General features: G+C 53.6%; 1 protein-coding gene across 7 annotated transcripts in view; it reads right to left on the bottom strand.

The window, feature by feature from the left end:
- Positions 1 to 244: 244 nt before the first annotated feature.
- DNMT3A (DNA methyltransferase 3 alpha) overlaps positions 245 to 23,441 on the bottom strand; it is a 98,738-nt gene continuing 75,541 nt past the window's right edge. For 6 of the 7 annotated variants that reach the window (XM_029938181.1, XM_029938178.1, XM_029938182.1 and 3 more), the window contains exons 7-23: positions 13,938 to 14,153; positions 13,515 to 13,673; positions 13,017 to 13,124; positions 12,606 to 12,762; positions 12,120 to 12,269; positions 11,969 to 12,013; positions 11,154 to 11,233; positions 10,546 to 10,658; positions 10,259 to 10,442; positions 9,964 to 10,048; positions 7,699 to 7,844; positions 6,830 to 6,920; positions 6,492 to 6,640; positions 5,386 to 5,471; positions 3,564 to 3,633; positions 2,614 to 2,732; positions 245 to 1,657 (exon numbers count right to left, since the gene is read on the bottom strand). In XM_029938181.1, coding sequence (XP_029794041.1) covers positions 1,516 to 1,657; positions 2,614 to 2,732; positions 3,564 to 3,633; positions 5,386 to 5,471; positions 6,492 to 6,640; positions 6,830 to 6,920; positions 7,699 to 7,844; positions 9,964 to 10,048; positions 10,259 to 10,442; positions 10,546 to 10,658; positions 11,154 to 11,233; positions 11,969 to 12,013; positions 12,120 to 12,269; positions 12,606 to 12,762; positions 13,017 to 13,124; positions 13,515 to 13,673; positions 13,938 to 14,153 — 2,100 coding nt within the window. In that variant the 3' untranslated portion in view covers positions 245 to 1,515. Of the gene's footprint in view, positions 1,658 to 2,613; positions 2,733 to 3,563; positions 3,634 to 5,385; positions 5,472 to 6,491; positions 6,641 to 6,829; positions 6,921 to 7,698; positions 7,845 to 9,963; positions 10,049 to 10,258; positions 10,443 to 10,545; positions 10,659 to 11,153; positions 11,234 to 11,968; positions 12,014 to 12,119; positions 12,270 to 12,605; positions 12,763 to 13,016; positions 13,125 to 13,514; positions 13,674 to 13,937; positions 14,154 to 17,468; positions 17,520 to 23,441 lie in introns of those variants that run through there. The other variant, XM_029938183.1, reaches the window with a different exon arrangement.

The following is a 23,441-nucleotide window of genomic DNA, read 5'->3' as shown; positions in this document are numbered from 1 at the left end:
AGGGAGGGGGGGTTGGGTTTTTGTTTTCTCAAAGAAAATCTGAAAGCAAACATAATTATAACCAGAACCATAAGAATAATTATAACAAAAGGTGTCATCAGCCTCCCAGTATAAAACTGCAGCCTTTGGAGATGACCAAAAACATCACATTCCAGGGGCCAGAAGCCGCCTTGTGCACAGAGGGTGGATGGTGAGGGCCTCATAAAAGAACACACAAAAGGCGACTTAGACAGGAAAGCACCAGTACGTTTTGTATGTTTTTTTATTTGCTCCAGGTGGGGTTTAACTGTCACTTGCCCACACTCTGGATTATTTCTGATCCCACCACAAGGAGCCCTCGAATCGGCTAATGTGAGAAATTGGGAATGAAGACCCTTATCCTGCCATCTTGCCGAGGGAGTCTCCTTTTTGAAAAAAAATCAAAAGGTTATTGCGTGAGCCTGGATGAATCCCACTCTTAGCTTTCCACGGGCCGACCACCTCGTCTCACCCCCCTTTTTGGCAGGGAGAAGCGGGAGAACGCGGTTCCCAAATTCTCCTCCTTCACCTCGTTAAAGACCACGGGGAAAGCCCACCATGGCTAATGATTCACCTTCAAGCTGCCTCCCTCCTCCATCCTCGGTTAAAACCCTTTGCACATAAGGCAATGCGGAAGCTGATGTTTTTACTCATCTCGCTGTTTTAAAGCACCATTATGAAGTCGGGTTGTACAGTAGTTTAACAGTACCTTTTATATATATATCTCATATCTATCATATATATATAAACTGTAAACAAGAGGTAACAGCGGCTTCTAGAAACTGATTTTCTTCAAGGTTTCCTGTGTGGTAGGCACCTGAAATACTGTATAAAAGGGTCTTGTGTGTTCTGTCTCCCTGCTGCTAGCTGGGTTCTGTTTTTGCATGACCAGGAATGGTGCTGGCAACACAGCTCAGTGGCTGGGAGGGAATTCTGCCGCTGAGTGTCACTGTTTTCTGTCCCCTGCTTGTGCTCCTATCTGATCAGGCTAGAGACAACAACAAAAAAAAAGATATATAGTAAAAAAAAAAAAAATGCCAATATATAGATTTCTATAGAATTTCCTTTTATCCTTCTCTCCCATCCTTCCTCTGCAAGGTATTGTTACTATTTCTTGTTACTGATTTTTGCTGCAATAAACCCTCTTGTTTCAGTCACAGCAAGAAACAAAAACCCAAACAAACAGAAAACCCCTCTGAAAAGAGTAGAAAACAAAAGGTTTGACCAAAAAAAAAGGGGGGGGGGCAGAGAGCTTAGTTTTGTTTTTAAATAGGACTGAAGATTAACATTGAAAAATCAGGAGATGATGTCCAACCCTTTTTGCAAGGCAAAGCCCTCCGGTATTTCCGCCTCTGTGGTTTTTGTTTTAAATTCCTTTTTCTCTTCTGGGTGCTGATACTTCTCTCCATCCTCATGTTGTTGGTGTTTTGTTGTGTTTTGTGTTTTTTGTTTGTTTGTTTAACTTTGTGTCACTACCTCGGTTTGCCCTCATGTCCCTTACACACAAGCAAAATATTCCTTCAGCGGAGCGAAGAGGTGGCGGATGACCGGCACACTCCATGACCGGCCCAGCAGTCTCTGCCTCGCCAAGCGGCTCATGTTGGAGACGTCGGTATAGTGGACAGGGAAGCCGAACACCCTGGGGAGAGAAGGCAGAGAGGGCGGGGGTGAGCGCAGGCGCGCGTGACTCTGCTCAGTCCTCTGCCCGTTGTCATCACCCATCGAGACTCAGGCCCCTGCTGCCCAGGAGTCACCACCCAGTAGAAACAAAGTTAGTGTTTGTGAAAAAACACACCTGGTCGGGTTATGCCTCGCCTGAGATGGAGATTCAGTGGGTATCAAAGTCTATGCCTAATAAATAACATCCCGAGGTGCCCCTGGCTGGCTCAGTTGATGATCTCGTGGTTCGTGAGTTCGAGCCCGGCCTCAGGCTGTGTGCTGCTGGCTCAGAGCCTGGAGCCTGCTTCGGATTCTGTGTCTCCAGCTCTCTTTGCCCCTCCCCTGCTCACGTGCACACCCACGCACCCTCTCCTCTCTCTCTCTCTCTCTCAAAAATAATAAAAAATAAACATTTGAGTAAATAAACACACACCCCCTTAGTATCTTCCCCACAAAAGCAAAGACTCTACAAAGGAGTTGAACTCCTGCCTGACTTGAGAAGCAGCAAGTTCCCGTTTGTTCTGGTCATTCGTGTAAATGGTGTCTGTGGCTCAGCTGCAGTTACACTGACCCTGAGCAGGTAATCAATCTAGCCCGGGAGTCTGGTTTGTACCAGATCAGAGTTATGAGGCTGTGAGGCCCGCCTGGTCCTGTGCTGCCCTGGTTTGCAAAGCACCTACAATGAGCAGCACAAGTAGAGGAAGATCCTGTAGTTTAGGAGGAGTCTGAGCAAGGACCTCCGGGAGCCAAGGCACCATGACCTAATTCCTAGACCCCTCTTACCCTGTGTGACCAACGCTATGATGCACAGGAGTCTTCCCCAGGAACCTGCCCTGTCAGGAAATACTTGGGAGGACCGAGAGATCCCTCCTCCCTCACCGACAGCTGCCATCGCACCCGCCCCCACCCGACACCAGCACCCGGCCTCGGTACTACCTTTCCATTTCAGTGCACCATAAGATGTCCTCTTTCTCATTCATGAAGACGGGGAAATGCTGGTCTTTGCCCTGCTTTATGGAGTTCGACCTAGTAGTAATGGTCCTCACTTTGCTGAACTAGAAACAAGGAGAGGAAAAGAAGAGTGAGCACTCATTCGCTGGCTGTGCGTCTAACACATGTGCCGGGCACTGGCCGGGACTGGCGGCGTCCAACAGTGACGAGGCCTGGTCTGTTCCGGAGGCCGGGGTGAGGCTCCTCCGTGAGCACCTGCTCTTCATCCTTCTTTGAGGTCACCCGGCCATCCTTAGTCCAGTCTCACTGGCCAAGGCCTTGGAGGCAGCAGCTTGAGCTGAAGACTGAACTTCCTAAGTCTTCTAAGAACTGGTGCTTGCACACGTGAGGTGACGTGCAGGCGAATGGAAGCCAAATGACTCAGGAGCTCACAGACACCTCTGGGCTGCCTGCAGAGCGTTGGTAACTGTTGGCACCTGCTCTCATGGGCCCTGACACCAGGTACACTCACTCCGGGACATCTCTGCAGAGAGAGATGCAGCTTCCGCATCACAGGAGAGTGTGCTGTCCCTGAAGTCTCGTGTGAAAGGGCCTGGCCAAAGAACTTAAAAGCCCTAGCAGATCCAGGGACTCCGGCAAAGACTTCTCAACGAGAATGTCTGCTCCCCTTAGGACCAGTGGGCGATGCTTGACAGAGGATGGGCCGAAGACCAGGAAGGACTTCCGATCTTTCTCCTTGCTCTCCAGGCTGTCCCCCCTGGCCCTCGCCTCTGGCCGACTGGCTGCACGGACCCCATGCCACCTCTTAAAGTGTGTTCTCCACACTAGCTGGGGACACATGAAGACTGCTCCCGCTCACCCCGCCCTCTCTGCCCATCTCCCTGCCCCTCAGCAGAGGGGTTTGGCATGGGGGACGTGGGGGGGTGTTTGCTAACCTTGGCTATTCTGCCGTGCTCCAGGCATTCCTGCAGCTCCAGCTTATCATTCACAGTGGATGCCAACGGCCTAGGAAGCAGAAAGAGAAGGTAACGACAGAGACCAGGACAGCAGCAGGGAATGCGCCTGGCGGCAATGACTCACTCAGAGAAGGAAAAGAGGGCCAGTGTCACCCACACACATTGTAACCCCCAAAACATAGGCGCACACACTGCAGCCATCCACGCACAGTCCAGCAAGCGTTCGTCCTTAAAGGTAAATTCCACAGTGGTCTCAATCTACAAATAAGCAGATGACACCTGCCCAGAAGAAGGAAAACCCAATTGTTCTTATTAGTTATCTTAAAACATTCTGAGCTTTCCAAAGTATCTGTCAAGCTCTGGGGGGTGACCAAAGGCTCTGTATCGCGACTATGGTGACGGTCTCCAGGGGTGCGTACACTGATGAAATTCATCGAGGCGCGCGCCTTAAATCTGCCATTAAAAAGGCCTCCGTTCTGCACAGTCCCCAGAAAACTAACATTGTGTGATGCTCAGTGTGTCACTCACTGCTGACAGGGCAAAGCGGATCACTGAACGTCGCCTGGGTGCTGACCTTTTCTGACCTTTCGGAAGACTTAATGAAGGTTTCCATGGCAGTCCACCGTCTCGGTGTAGGACCCACAGGGACCCACGGCCTGAGCGGACGCCTCCAGCCTCCACCCTGTTTAGGCACACACACGCTCTATTTGGTCCCTTGTGGTACCTCTGCTCCTCCTTGAAGCTCAGAGTTCTAGAATTTTAGAGTCAGAAGAAGCAAATGCGAATAACAACAGGACCAAGGTCTGTGAGGAGACACTGAGTTAGTGGCTCCATGAAATACAGGACTGCGTGATCCCGTGTCCCCTCCCGGGCAGCAGGAGGGCGCTGAAACCGTTCAGGCCAAGCTGCTATCACTGTGACCCATCTCCTCCCTGTCAATAAGCCCTCACAAAAGACAGAAGTTTTGCTAAATGGGAGGAGACTAGGGATGTTCCTACAACTTGACGCTAATGGCTGAAAGGGAGAGAAGACTGAGGCCAGATTAGACGATGTTTCCGATTTATAGATATAGCGAGGTTTATAATCCACTCTTAGAACATTCTGGAAAATATTTCCCTACATAATAACAGCTATCTAGATTGAGTGGCTCTCACTCTGCTCTGAAACAAGACTCTACACCAGAATTTCTTTCTCCTTGTAGGCCTTTTTATAAAGCATTGATTCCACTGAAGAAATGAAGTAGCCTTCATGAACATCTGGACATAAAATCTCTACCTATGTAAACTAAATAAAGAGCATCCTTCCAACAAAGGACCTGAAGCTAACAAAGTGTGCGGATAAGAAGCAAAGCAGGACCCTCTGAGCTGTACGGCGTTGCTTCGAGATTCCCTCTCCTCGACCAGGTATGGCCCAGGTGTGGGCACCACTCCTTTCCATCCCAAGCCCACCCTCCAAAGCTTCACCTCCAGAGACTAAGGACAAGTGGGGTCTAGCTCTGTCGCCAGTGTGGGAGCGCCAACTGTATAACTGAGAAGCACGGGAATTCTCCTTTGGTGCACAGAGGGCACTTTCAAAGGTCTTATTTCAGCCATTAGCTTCTGGTTTCTCAGGCAAATATTTTCTACGCCCTGACTCCCCTCCTCCCGCAGGGAGAAGGGAACAGAGGAAAACATGGCAGAGCAGCAAGCTGGTCGGCGGGGAGGCTGCCCACGAGGGCGCCTCCGTGACCTCCTCCTCCTCGGGCTGAGCTGCCCACAGACACCAACCCTCAGCCACCCCAGGCCCGGGTGCTCTCACCAACCTGTTCATACCAGGAAGGTTCCCCCAGAAGTAGCGGGCCCTGTGTGCAGCTGACACTTCTTTGGCATCAATCATCACAGGGTTGGACTACAAAACAGGAGAAAGATTAAAGATGAGCGACGGGGGAAAACGAGAGTGCGCCAGGAAATTTTGCTAGTTTCAGTCTTACAGCCTCAAAGGTGCTCCCTCAGGAAGCCACACAGCGGGACAGCCTGAAGCCTCTAGGAAAAGCCAGAATGGAACCCGGCCACATTCTACATGCTCTCGCTAGAACATTCTAGACCACTGCGGTCCAACTGAACACCCTGTGATGATGGAAATGTTTTCTGTCTGCACTGTTCAATGGAGTAGCTCCAAGTGGCTAACGAGTGTTCGAAATGAGGCTAGAGCGACTGAGGAATTTTAATGTTCATTTAAATACCACGCGTGGCTGATGGCTACCCTACTGGACTACATACCTCTAGCTCACCCAGAGGTTCTGAGTACAAGTTCCAGTGAGTGTGGATGTGTTCACTGTGCCCAGATTATGAATGACATAGACTTGTTTGTGCTTAAATAAGAACACCAAGCGGGAGCGTGGGCTCGAGCTCCCGGGCTGCCCACCCACCCCGAGAATGCCTCTGGCCACAGAGATCTTGCGTGTCTGGCTCCAGCCGGCTCAGAGCTGAGCTGGGACCCACAGGGGAGCCATGTTTTTTCCTTCCCAGGGGCCACAGAGCACCTGTCATGGTGGTGGGGAGTGAGGGCGAGCCATTCTGGCGGGGGAAAAATCGATCTGGCTGTCTCAAAGGTTCCCCCGGTGAGACACCACACAGAAGCCCAACTCTAGGGTCTGGCACCCCACCTGACTTAGGGACAGTCCTTCAAGCCCTGAGGCCCACACCCACATACTACCTCTCAGAGTGAGACCACAGGCTCTTTCCAGGGTCGGCCTCTGCCAGGGTTTCCTCCCTGTCTACTTGGGAAGCCCTGAGCTTCCCGAACAGGCCCCTTGCAAAGCAGAAGTCACCAGTCCCCAGCTCCACAATGCAGATGAGACAGGGATAAAGCAGCAGTCCAAGGTAGAAGCCATTAGTGAGCTGGCCAAACCAAGGTTGCTGGCTATACCTCGAGAAATCGCGAGATGTCCCTCTTGTCACTAACGCCCATGGCCACCACATTCTCAAAGAGCCAGAAGAAGGGGCGATCATCTCCCTCCTTGGGCCGCGCATCATGCAGGAGGCGGTAGAACTCAAAGAAGAGCCGGCCAGTGCCCTCTGAGAGGTCGGAAGAGAAAGCCATCAGCTGGGGCTGTCTGCATGAGACAGTGGTGTGGCTCGGGCACAGGGAGGGCAAGGGAGGACAGGGTCATTGGGAGTAGCTGTCCCAGGGCAGAAATATCCAAGTAGGAAACCTACGTGCGGAAGCACCAGCTCAGAAGGTGGAGGGGTGAGCACAGCACCTACCGTAGAGTCCTTTACGGGCAGGGTTGACGATGGAGAGATCATTGCAAGGACTGCCCCCAATCACCAGATCGAACGGGCCCCACTCCTGGATCTGGGAGGATAAAGGTAATGTGATGGCCTGATGTCCGGGGACAGAGGCAGAAAGGAAGAAATTATCTGTGAACCTGGCAACAAAAGCACTTTGGCATGGGAGAGAGGAGACCCAGCGGCTTGCTATGCTAGCTACATATATTCACATCTACCTACCACATTTATGCCAACCCCCCCCCCCGCCCCCAACACACACACAGTACACCAGGGGGAAGGCACTGAGGCTCTCTGAGCTCAACTTCCTAAACAAAGTAAGGGGATCAACTGGATAATCTCTGAGGCCAGCAGGGAAACAGCAGGCTTCTGACAGGAAAAATAGCCACTTGGAGAGAAGGCAGCCCGGGGTTGGGTGACTGAATGGGAGGGTACTTTGTGCTCTGCACACTTTGGGCAGGGTATCTGGGGCATCGGAACACCCTCCAAATGCCCTTGGGGATCCCTGAGGGCCTGCAGGTTCAGGGGTAGACACAGATAACTGGAAAGACAATGGGTTGCTTGGGCAAGACCCTGCTAGAGCCCCTCCAAGAAATGGAGGCCGATAAAGCTGTTGCCAAAAGTATTAGAAAAATGGAACCAAAGTGCTCTGGTAAAAAGGCCCTGAGGCTAGGCAGGGGGCTGCCCATCTTCCTCTCCAGACAGGAAAATGGAAGCGAAGAGGCTGGGGAAAAGGAGAAAGGAAAAGAGCAAATGAACAGTACGTAACGGGTCTGCCGCTGCCCCCAGGAGCAAAGTGCAGGGGACGCAGAGAAGGTGGGACGGGTCCCACTGCACTGACATACATGCTTCTGTGTGACGCTGCGGACGTCCCCGACGTACATGATCTTCCCCTGGTGCCGCACCATGCCCACTGTGATGGAGTCCTCACACACCTCGGAGGCGATGTAGCGGTCCACCTGAATGCCCAAGTCCTTCAGCACCAGAAGCCCTGTGCCAGCCAGCAAAAGGCACGGTCACTGGGTCTCCTTCCCAGCACCCTGGTCTTTGCAGGGGGCTCTCTGGCCAGCTGGACCCATGGGTCAGCAACAGGCCTGAGCCCTACCCCGCCTGGTAAGCTGCAGGATCCTTCTGGACCTTTGTCACGCATACTTTGATCTACTTAGAAGGCAGCCAAGAGCAGACAATGGGTGGTTTTCAGGACCAGAGAGAATAGCAGGTAATTTTTCGGATGGCCGTTTCTTTGCTCTTTCTACATCCTGCATATACCAGTCCTTCCTCATCCCTCAATCATGGCCTCCTGCTGCAATTCTACCCAGACTCCAAGACTCAACACAAAGGCCATCTGCTCTCAAAGGCTTTCACTAACACCCTCCTACCCCACAGCCCCCCGGAAGCCCCTAACACTCTGCATCTCTCTCTGACTCATTTCAAGTGTGTATTTCTAATTCAGCCCTTGGGTTGCAAATGGTCTTCAGGACAGAGGAGTGTCATTTGTTTCCCTCCTGAGCAAACTACACTCACTTCCTTACCATGATCTTTCCACAAATGCCTGCTGAATGGAGGGCAAGGAAACAATTAGAAGAGACCCTGAGAGGCTTCCGGAGAGAAATAGCACCATCCCCACAGCCCCACAGACCTCCCCACCAAGGAGCTTTTATGGCCTGCTGGGGCATGATGTGGTTTCAGAAGGCCTCAAGGTTCTGGCCTGGGAAGCCAAGGCTGTAAATTAACTTCTCTACATTTACATAATATCAACACCGAGCTGCGAACAGCACATAAACATCTGGCCTGAGATGCTACCCCACCCTGGCCCTCTGACAGTCCATCTCCCTCTGGTCCCAAGTTCTGAAGTGGGTTATTCCTTTCTGAAGAACTGAGAAGCCAGGACGCCTGGGTGGCTTAGTCGGTTGGGCGTCCGACTTTGGCTCGGGTCATGATCTCACAGTTCGTGGGTTCGAGCCCCAAATCGGGCTCTGGGCTGATTGCTCAGTGCCTGGAACCTGCTTCAGATTCTGGGTCTTCCTCTCTCTGTACCTCTGTTTCATTAGCACTCTGTCTCTCCCTCTCCCTCTCTTAAAAATAAACAAACATTAAAAAAACATCAGGTCAAGATCTCCTGGTCTGTGGGGTGGAGCCTGCCTGCCTGGGATTCTCTCCCCATCTGTCCCTCCCCCTGGCACATGTTCTCCCTTTCTCAAAATAAATAAACATTAAAAAAAAAAAACTGAGAAGCTCTCGGCCTAAGGGCATGGCAGATGGACAGAGGTCAGTAGCACCTTTTAGGACCTTGCTCTGGCAAGGTCAAGGACCGCATGAAAAAAAATATTCAGACAGTGACCCAGCACCCCCTACAAGTAGATAATGATGTGTGTGTAGATGTGCGTGTATGTATAAGAATGTTGTCAAGGACTACTCATACTAGAGAAAAAATAGTAAACAACCCAACAGAAGGTTAGTTAAATAAATAATGGTATTTTTACTCAATGTAATCCTAGGAAGTATTTTCAAATAAGAGATGGCCATGTTACCATGAAAAAGCAGTCACAGTAGCAAATGAAAAGGCAAGTTACAACACGGTGTGCATTTTACTATCCTTTCATTTTATTTATCTATCTCTGCATGATTATATAAACACACATTCGTAGACTCACAGAAAAAAAAGATAAAAGGACAGACACCAAAACGCTAATTATGGAATTATGGGTGATTTAAATATTCTTTAGACTCTCTTGTTGATAGTTTTGTGGTTTTTTTTTTTTTTTTTTTTTTACTGTGAGTTACAGTCATCACACAACAGAACTGCCTGGGTTTTTGTTTTGGTCGCCGAGTCTGTCCTTTGAGGCTTTGTGAAAATCTTCAATAATCTCTGGCTAACGACCACCCTGTCCTCTGCTGGGGGGCCTCCCCCATGGAGAAACATGCTGGTTTACCACTGATTTTACTTCTCATTGAACACAGAAGTTTCCTTCGTGGGGTAATATTTTAACAGCTGTCACGTTAATGATCATTCTGTTTTGCCAGTTACGCGCGCGCGGTCCCTTAAACAGAGCCTCCTCGTCCCAGGACCAGGACGGTGGCACATCTTGGGGTCGGTGCAACACACTCACCTGTAGCAATTCCGTCAAATAGAGACAGCACCCGGATGGGCTTCCTCTTCTCGGCTGGGACAGGTGGGTAAACCTTCGGTGGGTCCTAGGCACGAGCACAACAGGCCAGGTGAACGGCCAGGAGGATTCTGCAGGCCTGCACGCGGGGCTGACCCCCCAGCCCACTGGGCCTCCCCCCCCCGCCCATCACCCAGGCCCCTCGACAGCCCAAGCACTCTTGCTCTGGCCGAGCCTGCCCTCTGGCTCCGGCCGGCAGGGACGGGGTGGGAAGAGGCGCCCCAGGCCCAGCACTCACAAATTCCTGGTCGTGGTTATTGGCGAAGAACATCTGGAGCCGCGAGGGCCAGTCGTCCCGCCGCCGCAGCAGCCCGTAGGTGCCCTTGTGCCCGCACATGTAGCAGTTCCAGGGGTCCTCCTTGATGGCCGCCTGGGCGGCCCCCGGCCCCACCAACAGATCCACACACTCCACACAAAAGCACCTGGAAGGAAGCCCAGTGTAGCAGGGCTGGAGCACGGCCAGGGCCGAGGGCCGGGCAGTGGGGAGCTCGGCTGAGGGGCCGCGGGCCGGGCGGGGACCCTCACCTGCAACAGTTGTTGTTCCCACACATGAGCACCTCGCGTCCCCCACAGCAGATGGTGCAGTAGGACTGGTAGCCGTCGTCATCATACTGGTACGCGCACTCCAGGAAGCAGTTCTAGACAGCAGAGCGGAGGGTCAGAGAGCACCAGGCAGCCGCCAGGATGGCCACGGCGAAGGCGGGCTGTGAACCCACGTTGAGCAGCAGACAGCAGGTCTCCCAACCCACGGCAGCGCACGGAACTGAGAGACACGAGGGCAAGGCCAGGGAGCAAACCGCACCCCTTGTCCCCTGCTGCGGTGCTGGACTGTTCTCCTGGGCCCCCAAGGACATCCATCGCCAGCCCATTCTCCTTCCCCCCACACTAGGGACTGTGACATTGTGAACCCCTATTGGGTTAGAGGGGGAAGAATCTCTCCGGGGAGGACAAATAAGGGCAAGTCAACACTTTGAAGGCCAAGGGTCTGTTATCAGGACTCTATGACCACAGCCAACCGCAGTGTCAATGTCGGCGCCGCCCCAGGCAACTAGAAGCCCAAAGAGGCAAGAAGCTGCAGACAGCCAGGGCCCCAGAGTCGCCCTCAACCACGTCCCTGCTGGGTGTGCCCCTACCTTACAGTTTTGGCACATTCCTCCGACGAAGAGAGGGTGTTCCAGGGTGACATTGAGGCTCCCACAAGAGATGCAAATGTCTAGAAAGCAGGGACAGCAGAGAAAGCAGAGTGAATGCCACCGAAGGGCCCCTTCCCACCTTGGGCCAAGGCCCACTCCAGAAAAGCTACAGAAAAAAAAAAAAAGGGCCTGTTGGAGCCACAGCACAGAAAGAGGGCAGACAGGAGTCTGGGAGGGCACCCATGGAACAGGGAGACACCTGGGCCCCAATCTCGGTGCCCATTAGCTCTCAGAACAACAACGCCTACTGCCCAGGAAAGGCATAAATGGAGGACAGGAGCCTGCCCAATAGAAGAAGGCCCTGACCCTGGGTGACTCTGGAGACAGTCCAGTCCCTGGGCTGTCCTTGCGTCTCGAGCTCCTGCCCTGTCTTTTCCAGCCCTGAGGACCCCAAGCTGGCCAGGCCAGGCCAGGCCAAAGGAGACAGACACAGAATGTTCTAATGACCACAGGATGAGAGAAGGGGAGAAGTAACAGTCCAAAAGGTCACAGCTTCAAGCAAACCTGAGAGGCCACCCTTCTCTGATCCCCTGGAGTGTCCCAAACCCTAAGGACCACCCCATGTCATGACAGCAAAGTGTGTGAAGCAGGCTGAGGGCGGGACACGCAGGACAGAGGCCCTGATTGTGTATTGACGTCCCGTGACGTTAGAACCTTTCTAAATACCCATGCTACTCTGCCTGGGCCAAGCCGTCCTGCCTGGGCTGGGAGCCACAGACTACAACTCCCAGGGATCAGTGCTCACGCGGACTCACCCTCGATGTTCCGGCACTTCTGCCGCACCTCGTACACCAGCCGCTCTGCGGAGGGGAGGAGAGCCCAGCATCAGAGGGGGCCGCGGGGGCCACACCGCGTCTCTGAATGCCAGCCTCGCCACACCGCTCTCTCCACAGTCGGGCCAACTACCTCTTGTGCGTTCGTCAATGATCTCCTTGACCTTGGGCTTCTCGGTTGTGCTCTTTCGGGGCTTTTTGGCTGGTGGGGGTGGTGCATAGGCAGCTGCCTCGGGTTCGACCCACATGTCTGTGTAAACTTCTTTGTAAGGGTTCTTCTCTTCTGGATAAGGAAAGCAGGTGACGAGATCGTGGTTACCTGAGACAAGCAGTGCTGGTGCCCTCCCCTCCTCTGTTTTGCCTACAAAGGGGTGTAGCCTGGTCCCCAACTTGTTCTAGCTCCCAGCCCCCCAGTGCCAGCAAGCCTATGGGAGCATCTTATTCTGCATCCCAGAGCAGCACCGTCCCTACGCCAACCCCAGGGAAAGGGACAATCCTCTCCCTACCCCAGGCCTCTTGACGGAGGCGTTGGCGGCTCTAGACAAAGCTTTTCCAGCCCTGGCATGGAGCTGCCTGGCTGGCAGGGGGCCCAGAAGGCGGGCTGAGCACCTGCATTTACCTTCGGGTGGCTCCAGGCCTTTGGGGCCAGAGGGCTGGAACCCTCCGAGAGCCCATTCGATCATCTGTTTGTTCTGCACCTCGACGGCCTTGGCAGTGTCGCTCTCGTCGCTGTCGTGGCACGCTGGGAACAGCTTCCCAGCACGGCTACTGGCCACCTGGAGGGCAAGACGTGTTGGGGAGTGCGGTCTGGACAGGCCGGAGGACAGCAAAGGTGGCCTGAGGCAAGAGCTGGGAGAAGGGGCAGGGCAGGGCTGCAGGAGAACGCTGGAGGAGGGGAGCGCAGAAATGGTTCCTCCCCCAGGGCCTTTCAGGCGGCCCCCTGCCTGGCCCTAATCTCTGCCCTCCAGGTTCTAGACCAGCTAGGGTTCCCTGCTGCCTAAGCCCCCCTCTGCCTCGGAGGGCCGCTCACCTGCAAGACCTCATAGATGGCTTTGCGGTACATGGGCTGCTTGTTGTAGGTTGCCTGGTGGAAAGCGCTGCAGAACGAGCTCAGTGGCATCAGCTTCTCGACACACACCTGGAGGGACAACCAATGCCCCCTTGCTGCTCCGGCCACACCCGAGCCCCCACCGAGTGCCTAGCAACAGGTAGGTGCTGGCGCAGGAGGAGGCGGCCTCTGTCCTTGAGAGGACCAGATGCATCGACCAATGATTACATGATGCTCAAAGGAGAGGTCCAGCCCAAGTGTGGTGGAGGACCTGACGCAAGCAGGAAAGGAGTTCTGGAGAAAGGGCCCCCAGAAGGCAAGAGCCTGGCAGGCGCACCAACTCTCCGAGACCACTTCTTTCACCCTACTTCTGGCCCTCGCCCCCAGCCAACACCAAAGCTAGCTCCTGGGGCCAAGACCCATCCCTTCCCTGCCTCCCGGCCCCCCACCTCGAGACTACCAGCAAACTGCACAACTTACCACCGAGAACTTGCCGTCTCCGAACCACATGACCCAGCGGGTGCCTTCAGCTGCTCGGCTCCGGCCCGTCATCCACCAAGACACAATGCGGCCTGGCCACCAGGAGAAGCCCCGAAGTTTCCCCCACACCAGCTCCCCAATGCCAAAGCCCCGGCCGTCCTGGAGCCCCAAGGAGCAGAAGTCATTACGTGGTGGTCACGAGGCCCTGCCACCCTGATCCCCCCATGGCAACCCCAGCCCTGGGCATCTGAGGGTCAGGACAGCCAGGAGGGAGCTCCATCTGAACGGACTGAGACAGAGCGAGACTGGGGAGGCGAAGAGGCCTGGGGTCAGGTGGAGAGAGGAGAGCAGGACGGGAAGAGCTGGCAGTGGAAGGACCCGGGAAAGAGCTGTACGAGGCAGGTGAAGAAGCGAGCCGCTCACCTCGTACTCTGGCTCATCGTCGGCTGCTTTGGTGGCGTTCTTATCCCCAGCGTCGGCTCCCACAGGCTCAGGTGTGGTGGCCACAGTGGGGGACGCAGGGTCAGTGGGCTGCTGCACTGCGGGAGGGCTGGCCTCCTCCACCTTCTGAGACTCGCCAGACCCCTGGTTTTCTTCCACAGCGTTCATTACTGCAATCACCTTGGCTTTCTTCTCAGCCTGGGGAAACAAAGGTAACAGAAGTCACCTTGACCTCTCCAGGAATTAGCAAGGCCCCTTGATATTGGGGGGGAGGGGGCTCTTCTCAATCTCCTGGTCGTCTGAAAATAATGATAGAAAGATAGAGTTGAGTTCTTTTCTCATCAACTCAACTGGCTGGCCATGGAAAACAGGAAGATCTGAAGTTGGGTGTTGAACTCCAATCAGTTGGCTGGTTTCCAACCTCCTCTTGTGCCTCTCACAAAATCAGTCAGCATCATCAGCTGCCCACCCTCTGACATGGAAAGATGAATTCTATTCAGGCAGTGATTGTGTGCCTCAGCTTAGGCACAGATCTTGGCTCCGTCCTCTATCTTCCTTCCCAATCACGAATTGGATCCTCTTGTCCTTTTCTTTGTCATTTTCCTGGGCAATCAACCCCTTCTATTCCTGGTCTTGGCTTCCAGACCACACATCCAGTTTTGTCGTGATGTCTACCGAGGATGAAATCACTGTTCCGTGTTCCCCTTTGCTCAAACCCCACAGAAAGAGCTGCAAGAGCCTGCCTGCTCCTACACCATTCTGGAGTCCTTAGGATGGGATCTTCACCCCTTCTTTCTACACGCACTTTTCAGATCCATAAATAACATTTATTCTTTCAACAGGTGTTTACCGAGAACACACTACAGGCCATACATCCTCTCTGCCATCCAATCAACAATCCAAACCCAATTATGCTCCCAACTGGCCAGCCTCCAGCCATTCACCGCATCACTCTCCTCCTTCCCAAAACCTGCTCCGGAATTCTCATCATTCTACAGAAGAGAACAGAATCCTTGATCCTTAGCTCTGAGAGCCATTCTGCCCAATATCACCCCAGCTACGGAATCCAAAGGATGCATGAATCTCAAACTTCAAGGCTCTGCGCCTGTTTCCACCACATTCGGAGGAAAACATCCCACCTTCCATATGCCTTTCAACATGAAACTTTCCCAGAGAGGTTAGAGCTGTCAATGCAAGCCCATCCTCAGGACTAAACAAGAATATCACAAAGCAGCTTGGAGCTTGAGCTCTAAGCTCGCCGGAGCACCTACATTCCCGATTCCTGTCCTCACCTGGTGGGAACAGCTCATTTCTGGAGCAGTCCTTTCTTTCTCTTCCAAGTTGCCCAACCTAAAAAACCATGTGATCTAAAGGATTTCCATTACCCTTTTCTGACCGGCTTAAGAATCTGATGAATATAAGTATCGAGAATTCCAAGGATTCTCCAAAGCTTGTCAATGGACTCCCAGATCCCAGGTGAAGAACCTTTGTTTTAAGCTCAAAGGCCTACTGTGCTGTAGATTTTGTTTCCTTTCAGTCTTCGCCTCCAGGCCACCAACCAAACCTGCTTCTGGCGGAGCCCAGGTACACTGAGGATGAAGCCTGGTTCTCTCCTTGGACTCCACAAACTCTAAGGTGGGAAACCACATCCTTTGCCACCCCCCCCCCCAGCCCACAATCAACTGGGAAGAAGGGCTGGATGCCAGCGGTGGAAGAATGCATAGCAACTGTTCTGGCCTCCCAAGCCCCCCTCTCACCTGCCGGGACTTTGCCGTCTCCCTTCCCACCATCAATTATCGCCCACCTCTTCCCCCACAAGGTGCGCCTAGGTGTGCGCTCAACCCCATCCTCTTCTAGAATCAGCTGTGGCAGCACTACTGAAGCCCCGGATCCTTTCCGGGAGAAACACCCTGCCTCCAGGAAACTCAGGTATGGATGACTGACCGACAGCAGGGTGCCGCCATGGGCGACCCAAAGACCTGCTTCGGGGGTGACGAAGCCCCTCAGCCAGAACAAGGCACAGGTGGCAGAGGGCAGGAGGGGCCTTTTGGGGAAAGGTGAAGCCACTTGCACAGCAAGCAGCAAGGGGTGGGTGCCGGGCTCCTCAGGTCTAGAAGGGAATCGTGCCTGATGCCACCCTCCTCACTCCCCCACAGCCCCTTTGTCTCTCTTCAACCCCTCCACAGCGAGTTCCTGAACATTATTCTTCCCCCACAACTTCCCCCAGCTTGTCAGATGCTGCTGCTGACGGCTGTTAGGTGCCCCCAACCCACTAGGTGCAGGAGAACACGCACCCAGCAGGGTTTTGGCAGGCGGAGGAGGAGGAAGGGGGCCTCCATCAGGACAGGCCGGCAGGGGTGGGGGAAGGAGGATGGGGGTGGGTTAGCAGCAGGAGGCAAGAGGAAAGGGGAAGAAGTGGCGGAGACGGTGGCAGGGTGGGGGAGGGGCCTCATTAGAATAGTCTGCCTAGGGCAGTGTGGGAATGCCTTTTTTCCACGCTCACTCCAACCCTCCTCCCCGAGCAAACAATAGGAGAAAGAAGGGTTAACTCAGGGCTTTGGCATTTGGGCTAAAGGTTCCTACTCCCCGTTCACAAGGTCCCACTCCAGACTGGCCCAGAGATTGGTCAGGACAGGGGAGACACCACGCCAGCCTCCACTACTATGGCTCAAGGAAGCCACTTAGTCTGTGGAGTTCGTCCAGCCTGGAAAGCCACTGGTAACTCCGCTCTAGCAGACGCAAGGCCTCCAGTGTCCAGGCCCGTCTTCCTCTGCGACTCAGAAGCTGCTTCCCGTTCCACAGGTCAGAGGGCCGGGCGCCCATGTGGACTGCTGGTACAGTAGATCCCATGCTGTCCCGGGCACCTCTCCCATCCCAGGTCGGCGTCGGGCTGCACCCCCCCGCCCCGCCCCCCACGGGACCCGCTGATGTGCCAAAGCCCCTGTCAGGGCCACACTGCTCCCTCCTACCCAGCACCATTTCTCTCTGCCTGGCCTGCCCCGTGGCTCCCAGAGACACGCAGGAGAGGAAACTGTCCCTCCCAAGAGGCTGCAAGGTTGGCATGGCCCGAGGACAGCACAGTCCGCCGGCCAAGGGCACAGGTCAGCAAGGAAATGCCAACAAGCCATCAGCCAGCCACTTCGGCCAAAGCACTCCTTCCAGCCCAACTCCTGGTCTGCCAGCTCCCCTGGCCAGGGCCTGCCTCCCGGCCTTCCCTGACTTCTGCCCCCGGGCGCACACGCTGGGGCTGCTCTTCTGGTCCTCGCACCGCCAGGTCCCACCTGAGCACAGAGAGAAGTGGGGCTGGGGGCTCCTGAGGAGGGAGTGGGTGGGACAGCACTAACTCAGCATCTGCAGAACTCGGGCCAGGAGGAGCAGCCAGCTCCTGCGGGCCAGGGAGGCAGACTTTGACTCTTCTCAAATCCAGAGGGCTGCAGCGGCCCAGAGATCCTCCCACCGGCCCCTGCCGCCTCCCCGCCCCCAGTCTCCCCAGGGCTCCGTCCAGGAACCTACCCATAAGGCCAGGTGCAGCCCCTCTGTGGTCCGGCTCAGGTGTGAGCCCCGGCCCTGAAGCTCTGTAAGTAGCTGCCCGTCTGGGGGGAGGGGAAGGGGGCGATGGGGCTGGGGGCGGAGGGGGCCAGAGAGAGGGGGAGGGGGGTAGGTGGGGGGGAGGGCTTGAACATTTTCTTTGTCTAGAACTCCAGGTCACGTGGGCCCCGCTGGAGTGCCTGGTTGGCTGCGAGGGGCCGGGGGAGGGGGGCCGGCTCTCAGACGCTGGCAGTGGGCCAGCCCCTCTCCTCCCGTCCGAGGGGCGCGGGCCGCCGCTGGGGCCTGGGGGCGCGGCTGGGCCTCCGCCTGTTCCCAGGACCCCGCCCAGACCGGGGCTGGAGGCGGCACCGCCCCCTCCTCCCGGCTGGGCCTCCCGCCCCCTCACCCCCCAACTCCGCTGGAGCTCCGAGGGGCGCCTCGGGGCGAGGCAGGGAGCCCGCGGGAGCTGGGAAGGGGACCCGGGAGGGAAGGGGCTGCACTGCGGCGGCGGAGGTAAGCTGGGAGCGTGGAGAGAACCAGGAGCGTCGGCCAAAGGAGAGAGGAGGTTGCGGACAGCCTGGGAGAGCCAGGAGAAAGTTGTTAAAAGTCAGTCTCTCGGAAGCACAACCATAGAAAAAAAAAGCAAAGAAGAAAAAGCTTACAAATGAGCGTAGAGGCCCAGGAAGCTGTAGGGAAAACTCAAAGCACACAGAGATGGACAGAAGGCGCCTGCAGAAATTGGGAGCGCTCCAGAGCAAGAACTGTTGGGGGGAAGGCTCTCCTCTTCATACTACAGGTGGATATAAAGGGGTCCCTTAAACGCGTGGCTTGAGTTCAGGCTTTGAAAACCTCTTCCTGGCCAAGTCCCGGGGTCCCCTAGGTCACTCAGGATCTGCGCTGGATGTCCCTTTTTCCTGTTTGCAAGGCGGGTGGGGTGGGGTGCGCTCTAGTTTAAAAGTGTAGCAATTCCTCTTTCCCAGGCACAATCTATTATGATATTAGAAGAAGAGTAAGAAATTCAGGTACAGAAAATGTGTTTTAATAACCTAAACAATGGCACTTGGTGAGTCTTGGTTCTAAAGGTACCAAATGAGGAAGCCAAAGTTCTCAAACTGCTGCATACTTTGCCAAGGAAAATCTATTTTTGTCTTCCGATCTACATTTATGACCTAAGTCAGGTAAATACGCCTGGTTTACTTTAACATTTTTATGCAGACAGTCTGTTATGCAGTGTGATTTCAGATGTGCAATAATTTGTACAATGGTTTATTCCCAAGTATGTCTTAGTCTGGTGCTCAGGAAGACTGCATTCCTCCTTTGGAACCTCTAGGTGCAGGATCAACCATTTCAACCTCCCTCCTCCAGAGCAGAGGCCCCTACCCCCACGGAGGAGGGAGACACACACACAGTCTCCAGACCCTCTTGGCCCTGCCTTCCAGAAGCTGACAGATTTCAACTAGACCTGGAGAGATAGGAAAAGGTCATTGAAAAAACATCTGCGAAGATAACAATACCACAAATACCAAGCCCCGTGGACCTGGCTGGCTTGAAAGCCCACCAAAAATGGCCAATATGAATGATAAATGACGTTAAGGAGGCCGGTCAGGGCAGAGATGAATCAGATTTGGAATGAAGTAAGATAGGAAGGAAGGAAGAGATGTAGGGCTGGGGTGGAGGGAAATCCTTGCCCACCTCCACTTCCCGATGCAACTAAGGCTAAAGGGTGCAGAGGAAGATGTCAGTGGCTAGAGCCCACAGCAGGGAAGAAACCACAGGTGTTTCTGACAAGACCAGATGAATGGTTATTTTGGAAAGATCAGCCTGGTTTCCGTTTGCAAGATGCATTAGAAGAGCAGAGGAACTGAAGGTACAGGTTCTCCGCAGCAGGGGGCTGTTTAGCTGGCAGCACCTGTCAGAAGATCTGGACTTGGGTTCTGGTTCACCATGACCTTGAACAAGTCTCTTAACCCCAAGAAGTTGGGTTTTCTCATTTGCAAAACGGAAGTGATAACATCTGCCCTCCCAGGTCCTGGAATACCAGCATCTCTTAAAGAGATAATGCCCCAGGCGCCTGGCTTCCAGCCACAATCAGCTGGGGACATACCAGCTGGAACAGGTGCTGGTGTAATGAGGTCAAGAGCTGTGCTGGGAAGGACAGCCCACTATCCCTCCAGGGGCTCGGCACCCTTCCGAGGGCCATCAGAGCAAGTGAGCCCTGAAGAGGGAGGAGGACTCCAAATCAGAGAGCTTTCTCCCAATAATACTTGGGGAGTTCACACTTCCCTCTCCCAACTCTGACTGAGACCCAGAATCCATCCATCCATACAGTAAGGAGGAGGAGTCCGGCTGTTCTGCTCCAACCCATCTTTCAACCCAATCGAGGGATCTGATACAATGTCAGGTGATCCCCAAGCAGAGATGGGAAGCCCCGAATTTATGCTTCGTACCCACTCGCATCCTTTCTGGATGGGCTGCTCTCACTGATGCCTCCTTGGTGTCCAGGGCCTTGTAAACAGGCCACTTTAGACCTCCCCTCCCAGGCCTCCTCTCAAAATAAAATTTCCAACCTGGCTTGGCCAGCTCTTTTTAAAAAAACACTAGATCTCATCTATGGCATCTCGCTTTCCGTTGGTACAAGGTTAAACACTTCAGATTCTACACTCTGTGGCCTTGGGACTCCTTCAGACAGTAAGTAATGATCCCCGTGCATGCAGCCAGGATTCAGAGTGTCACATCGGACCAGGGCCATCAGTTTCACTTTCTCTTGGCCTGCTTAATCAAGTAGCCTTTCCCTCCAGCTGCCAACCTTCCTTATTCTCATCCTTTAAAATTAAGCTCAAATCGCACCTCTTCCACACAGCTCCCAACTTAAGCTAAAGAAAGCCCAAACTCAAAGTGGTCCCCTCACCCACCTAGAGCACCATCCCCCTCTTATAGCTATGTGGACAGGAAAGGTTCCCGTCTTCTCTATGTATGAGTCACTCAGAGATCCGTGTCTTCTTTGTGCTCAGTGGGCAGAGACGGGCCCCAAAACAGAAGAGGCCTCAAATCTAGGACAAGAGGTCACTTTAGCAAAAGGTCCGGAAAAAAAAAAAAAATACAGGGTAGCCTTCAAGGACCCTCAGGTCATGTATGTCCTTGACCTTCCAAAGGAACCTTCCCAGGCTGGTTATTGAAATAGGTCTTTTTTTTTTTTTTTAAGGTTTATTTACTTAAGTAATCTCTATACCCAATGTGGGGCTTAAACTCATGACCCTGAGATCAAAAGTCGCAGGCTCTTCCAGCCAAACCCCGAGATAGGTCTTTTGATTGCAATAAAGATCATGAACCTGAAATAGGAGGGTCACATAAAACAAGGCAGGTTTTGGGAAATGTTAGAAAGTATGTTGAAAGGGGGAACTCCTGGATGAAAAGAAGATCTAGTAGATGTCAAGAGCCTAAAAAAGTGTTGGAGAGGAAGTATCCCAGAGGGCCCAGAAGAGAGGGAAACTTGAAAGAGAGAGCCGTTTCCGGTCTGACAGGCCGAAGGCGGTGATTCAGCTCGCCTGATGAAATACCTCTCGAAGACACCTGGACTCTTCACCCTGATTCCCGTACTCATCAAGCAAACTTCTAATTTTAATTACATTTTCCAGGGACTCTGATACCAGTAAGTTGCTAGAAAACAGCAGGACGAGTGCTAGGATCTGTGTGGCAAGGACGTGTCCTGTTACCGAGCTTTCCATTCTGGTACGCGTCGCTCTCCTGTGTTTCTGAAGAACACGATCACAGTAAGTGCCACTGACCTGACTTTTGAGCCCCCAGAACTGAGAGGAGGCATGAGGGCCATGATCGGCCAGTAAAGAGCAGTAATTCCCACAGGTCAAGGTGGGGATGCCATGTGTTCCGTGGAACGCTCTGACATGAAACCCAGTGCCGGCAGGAGAAGGGGAGGTCATGTGGCTGCCATCAAACAGGACATTTAACCATGAGGCCATTTACTCAAAGCCAGAGAAGCCATGATCCCTATGAAGGCTTCTGCAAAGCCACATGTTGAGAAGTACTGCCTGTCTTCTGCCACAAAAGCACGCCCAGCCAGCCCAAGGCCAGGGAGACCTGGTCCACACAAAAGGCCCTGAGATCAAAAGGGGTGTCTGTTCTAATCCTGCCCTTCTCCTACCTGTAGCTCAAAAGCCTCAGTGCGACGCAATAGATTCTGACTACCTGCTGATTACAGTCAGCCCTCCACATGGCATTCAAGGCCCCCACAATCTGTATAGCACTTACGTCACACAGCCCACTCAGCCCACCCACTTGCTATTCCCAAAATATGCCCTTTCCTGCCTCTGTGCCTTTGCTCATGCTGTTCCTTGCTCCTCCCCTTCAACTCCCACCAGCCCAAATCCCATCTATGCTTCCAGTTCACCAGTTACCTCCACCACCAAAGTTTCCCCAGACCCGAACTGTCCAATAGGGTAGCCACTCACTGCATGTGCTATTTAAGTTAATTAAAATTAGGGGCCCCTGGGTGGTTCAGTCAGTTGAGCATCTGACTTCAGCTCGGGTCATGATCTCGCAGTTCATGGATTCAAGCCCCACGTCGGGCTCTGTGCTGACAGCTCAGAACCTGGAACCTGGTTTGGATTCTGTGTCTCCCAATCTCTCTGCCCTTCGCCTGCTTGCCCTCTGTCTCTCTCTCTCTCAAAAATAAACATAAAAATCATTTTTTAATAAAATTAAATAAGAATAAAAGTTCGGGGGCACCTGGGTGGCTCAGTCGGTTAAGTGGCTAGCTTTGGCTCAGGTCAAGATCTCACGGTTCGTGGGTTCAAGCCCTGGGTCGGGCTCTGTGCTGACAACTAGCTCAGAACCTGGAGCCTGCTTCAGATTCTGTATCTCCCTCTCTCTCTGACCCTCCCCTGCTCGCACTGTCTCTCTCTATCTCTCAAAAATAAATAAAAAACATTAAAAAAATTTTTAATAATAAAAATTAAAATTTAAAAAAAATTAAAAAAAAGAAAGTTTGGCCTCAGTTGCACTGGTCACATTCCAAGTGTCCAAGAGCCACCTGTGGCTGGGGCTATTATACTGGATGGCACAGATCTTAGGACATTTTGATCACTGAATAAAGTTCTGTTGGATGTGGTATTCTGGCCCCTTCCCCTCCCCGTTCCCCACTGAAAAACTGCCCTGCCCACCCCCCATGGTACTCCCAGAGCCCCGTGTAATCCTCTCTTAGCACCTCCCAATATTGCCCATACTAAGGTGACTGTGCACTCACTCCTCTTTCTCCTCCACACATTAAAAATTCCTAGAGGGCAGAGACTGAACATTAGTCCGCTTCATCTAGAGGCAGTGTGTTCTCGAGCTTCTTGTACAGAGTAGAGGATTTAGACCGTGGTTGCTGAACCGAATTCAACATGGTCTCCGGAGCCTCCTCCAGAATCCACTGCCCAAGTTCCCAGCTAGGGACAGACTCTGTCCGTAGCAAAGTTCAAATAGGTGCTAAGAGGTCCGGGTCTAAGGCCCCCAGAGAGGCCGAGAATCTTTGTTTGCCTGTTCCCTGCAATCCATATGGAGGTTGCAAGCAAATGACCAGGACTGGGCTGCTGGCAGTGAAGCTAAAAATAGCCACGGAGCCAACAGCAAGGAGTTAGCAGGACTTGTTGCTAGGGAGACCAGTCAGAGAGAGAGCAACTGAGCAGGGAGTGTCAGACCAGCACCTGGGGAGCAGAGGCCATTGGGGGGGAGGGGACTTGAAGTTGACAGGGGTCCAAGGCTCCCCCACTAGAGATGTTCTGCCTTCTGGCAGCTCCTGCCTGATGCTCTAAGTGGGGCAAATGCTCCCCCTGTCCCTCAGTAACCCATCGCCATGGAAACCACCATTACTGGGGTGAAGTACCAGCCCCTGGAAGGGAGGCCTCTGCCTAGAGCTGGTTGTTATGGCAACGCCCCCCCCTTTCCTGTCATTCTCTCTCT

This window comes from Suricata suricatta, chromosome 4, assembly GCF_006229205.1.
Source record: "Suricata suricatta isolate VVHF042 chromosome 4, meerkat_22Aug2017_6uvM2_HiC, whole genome shotgun sequence".
Classification (NCBI taxonomy): Eukaryota; Metazoa; Chordata; class Mammalia; order Carnivora; family Herpestidae; genus Suricata; species Suricata suricatta.
Note: the sequence above shows the minus strand (reverse complement) of the source record. Positions and strands in the feature narration are given on the sequence as shown.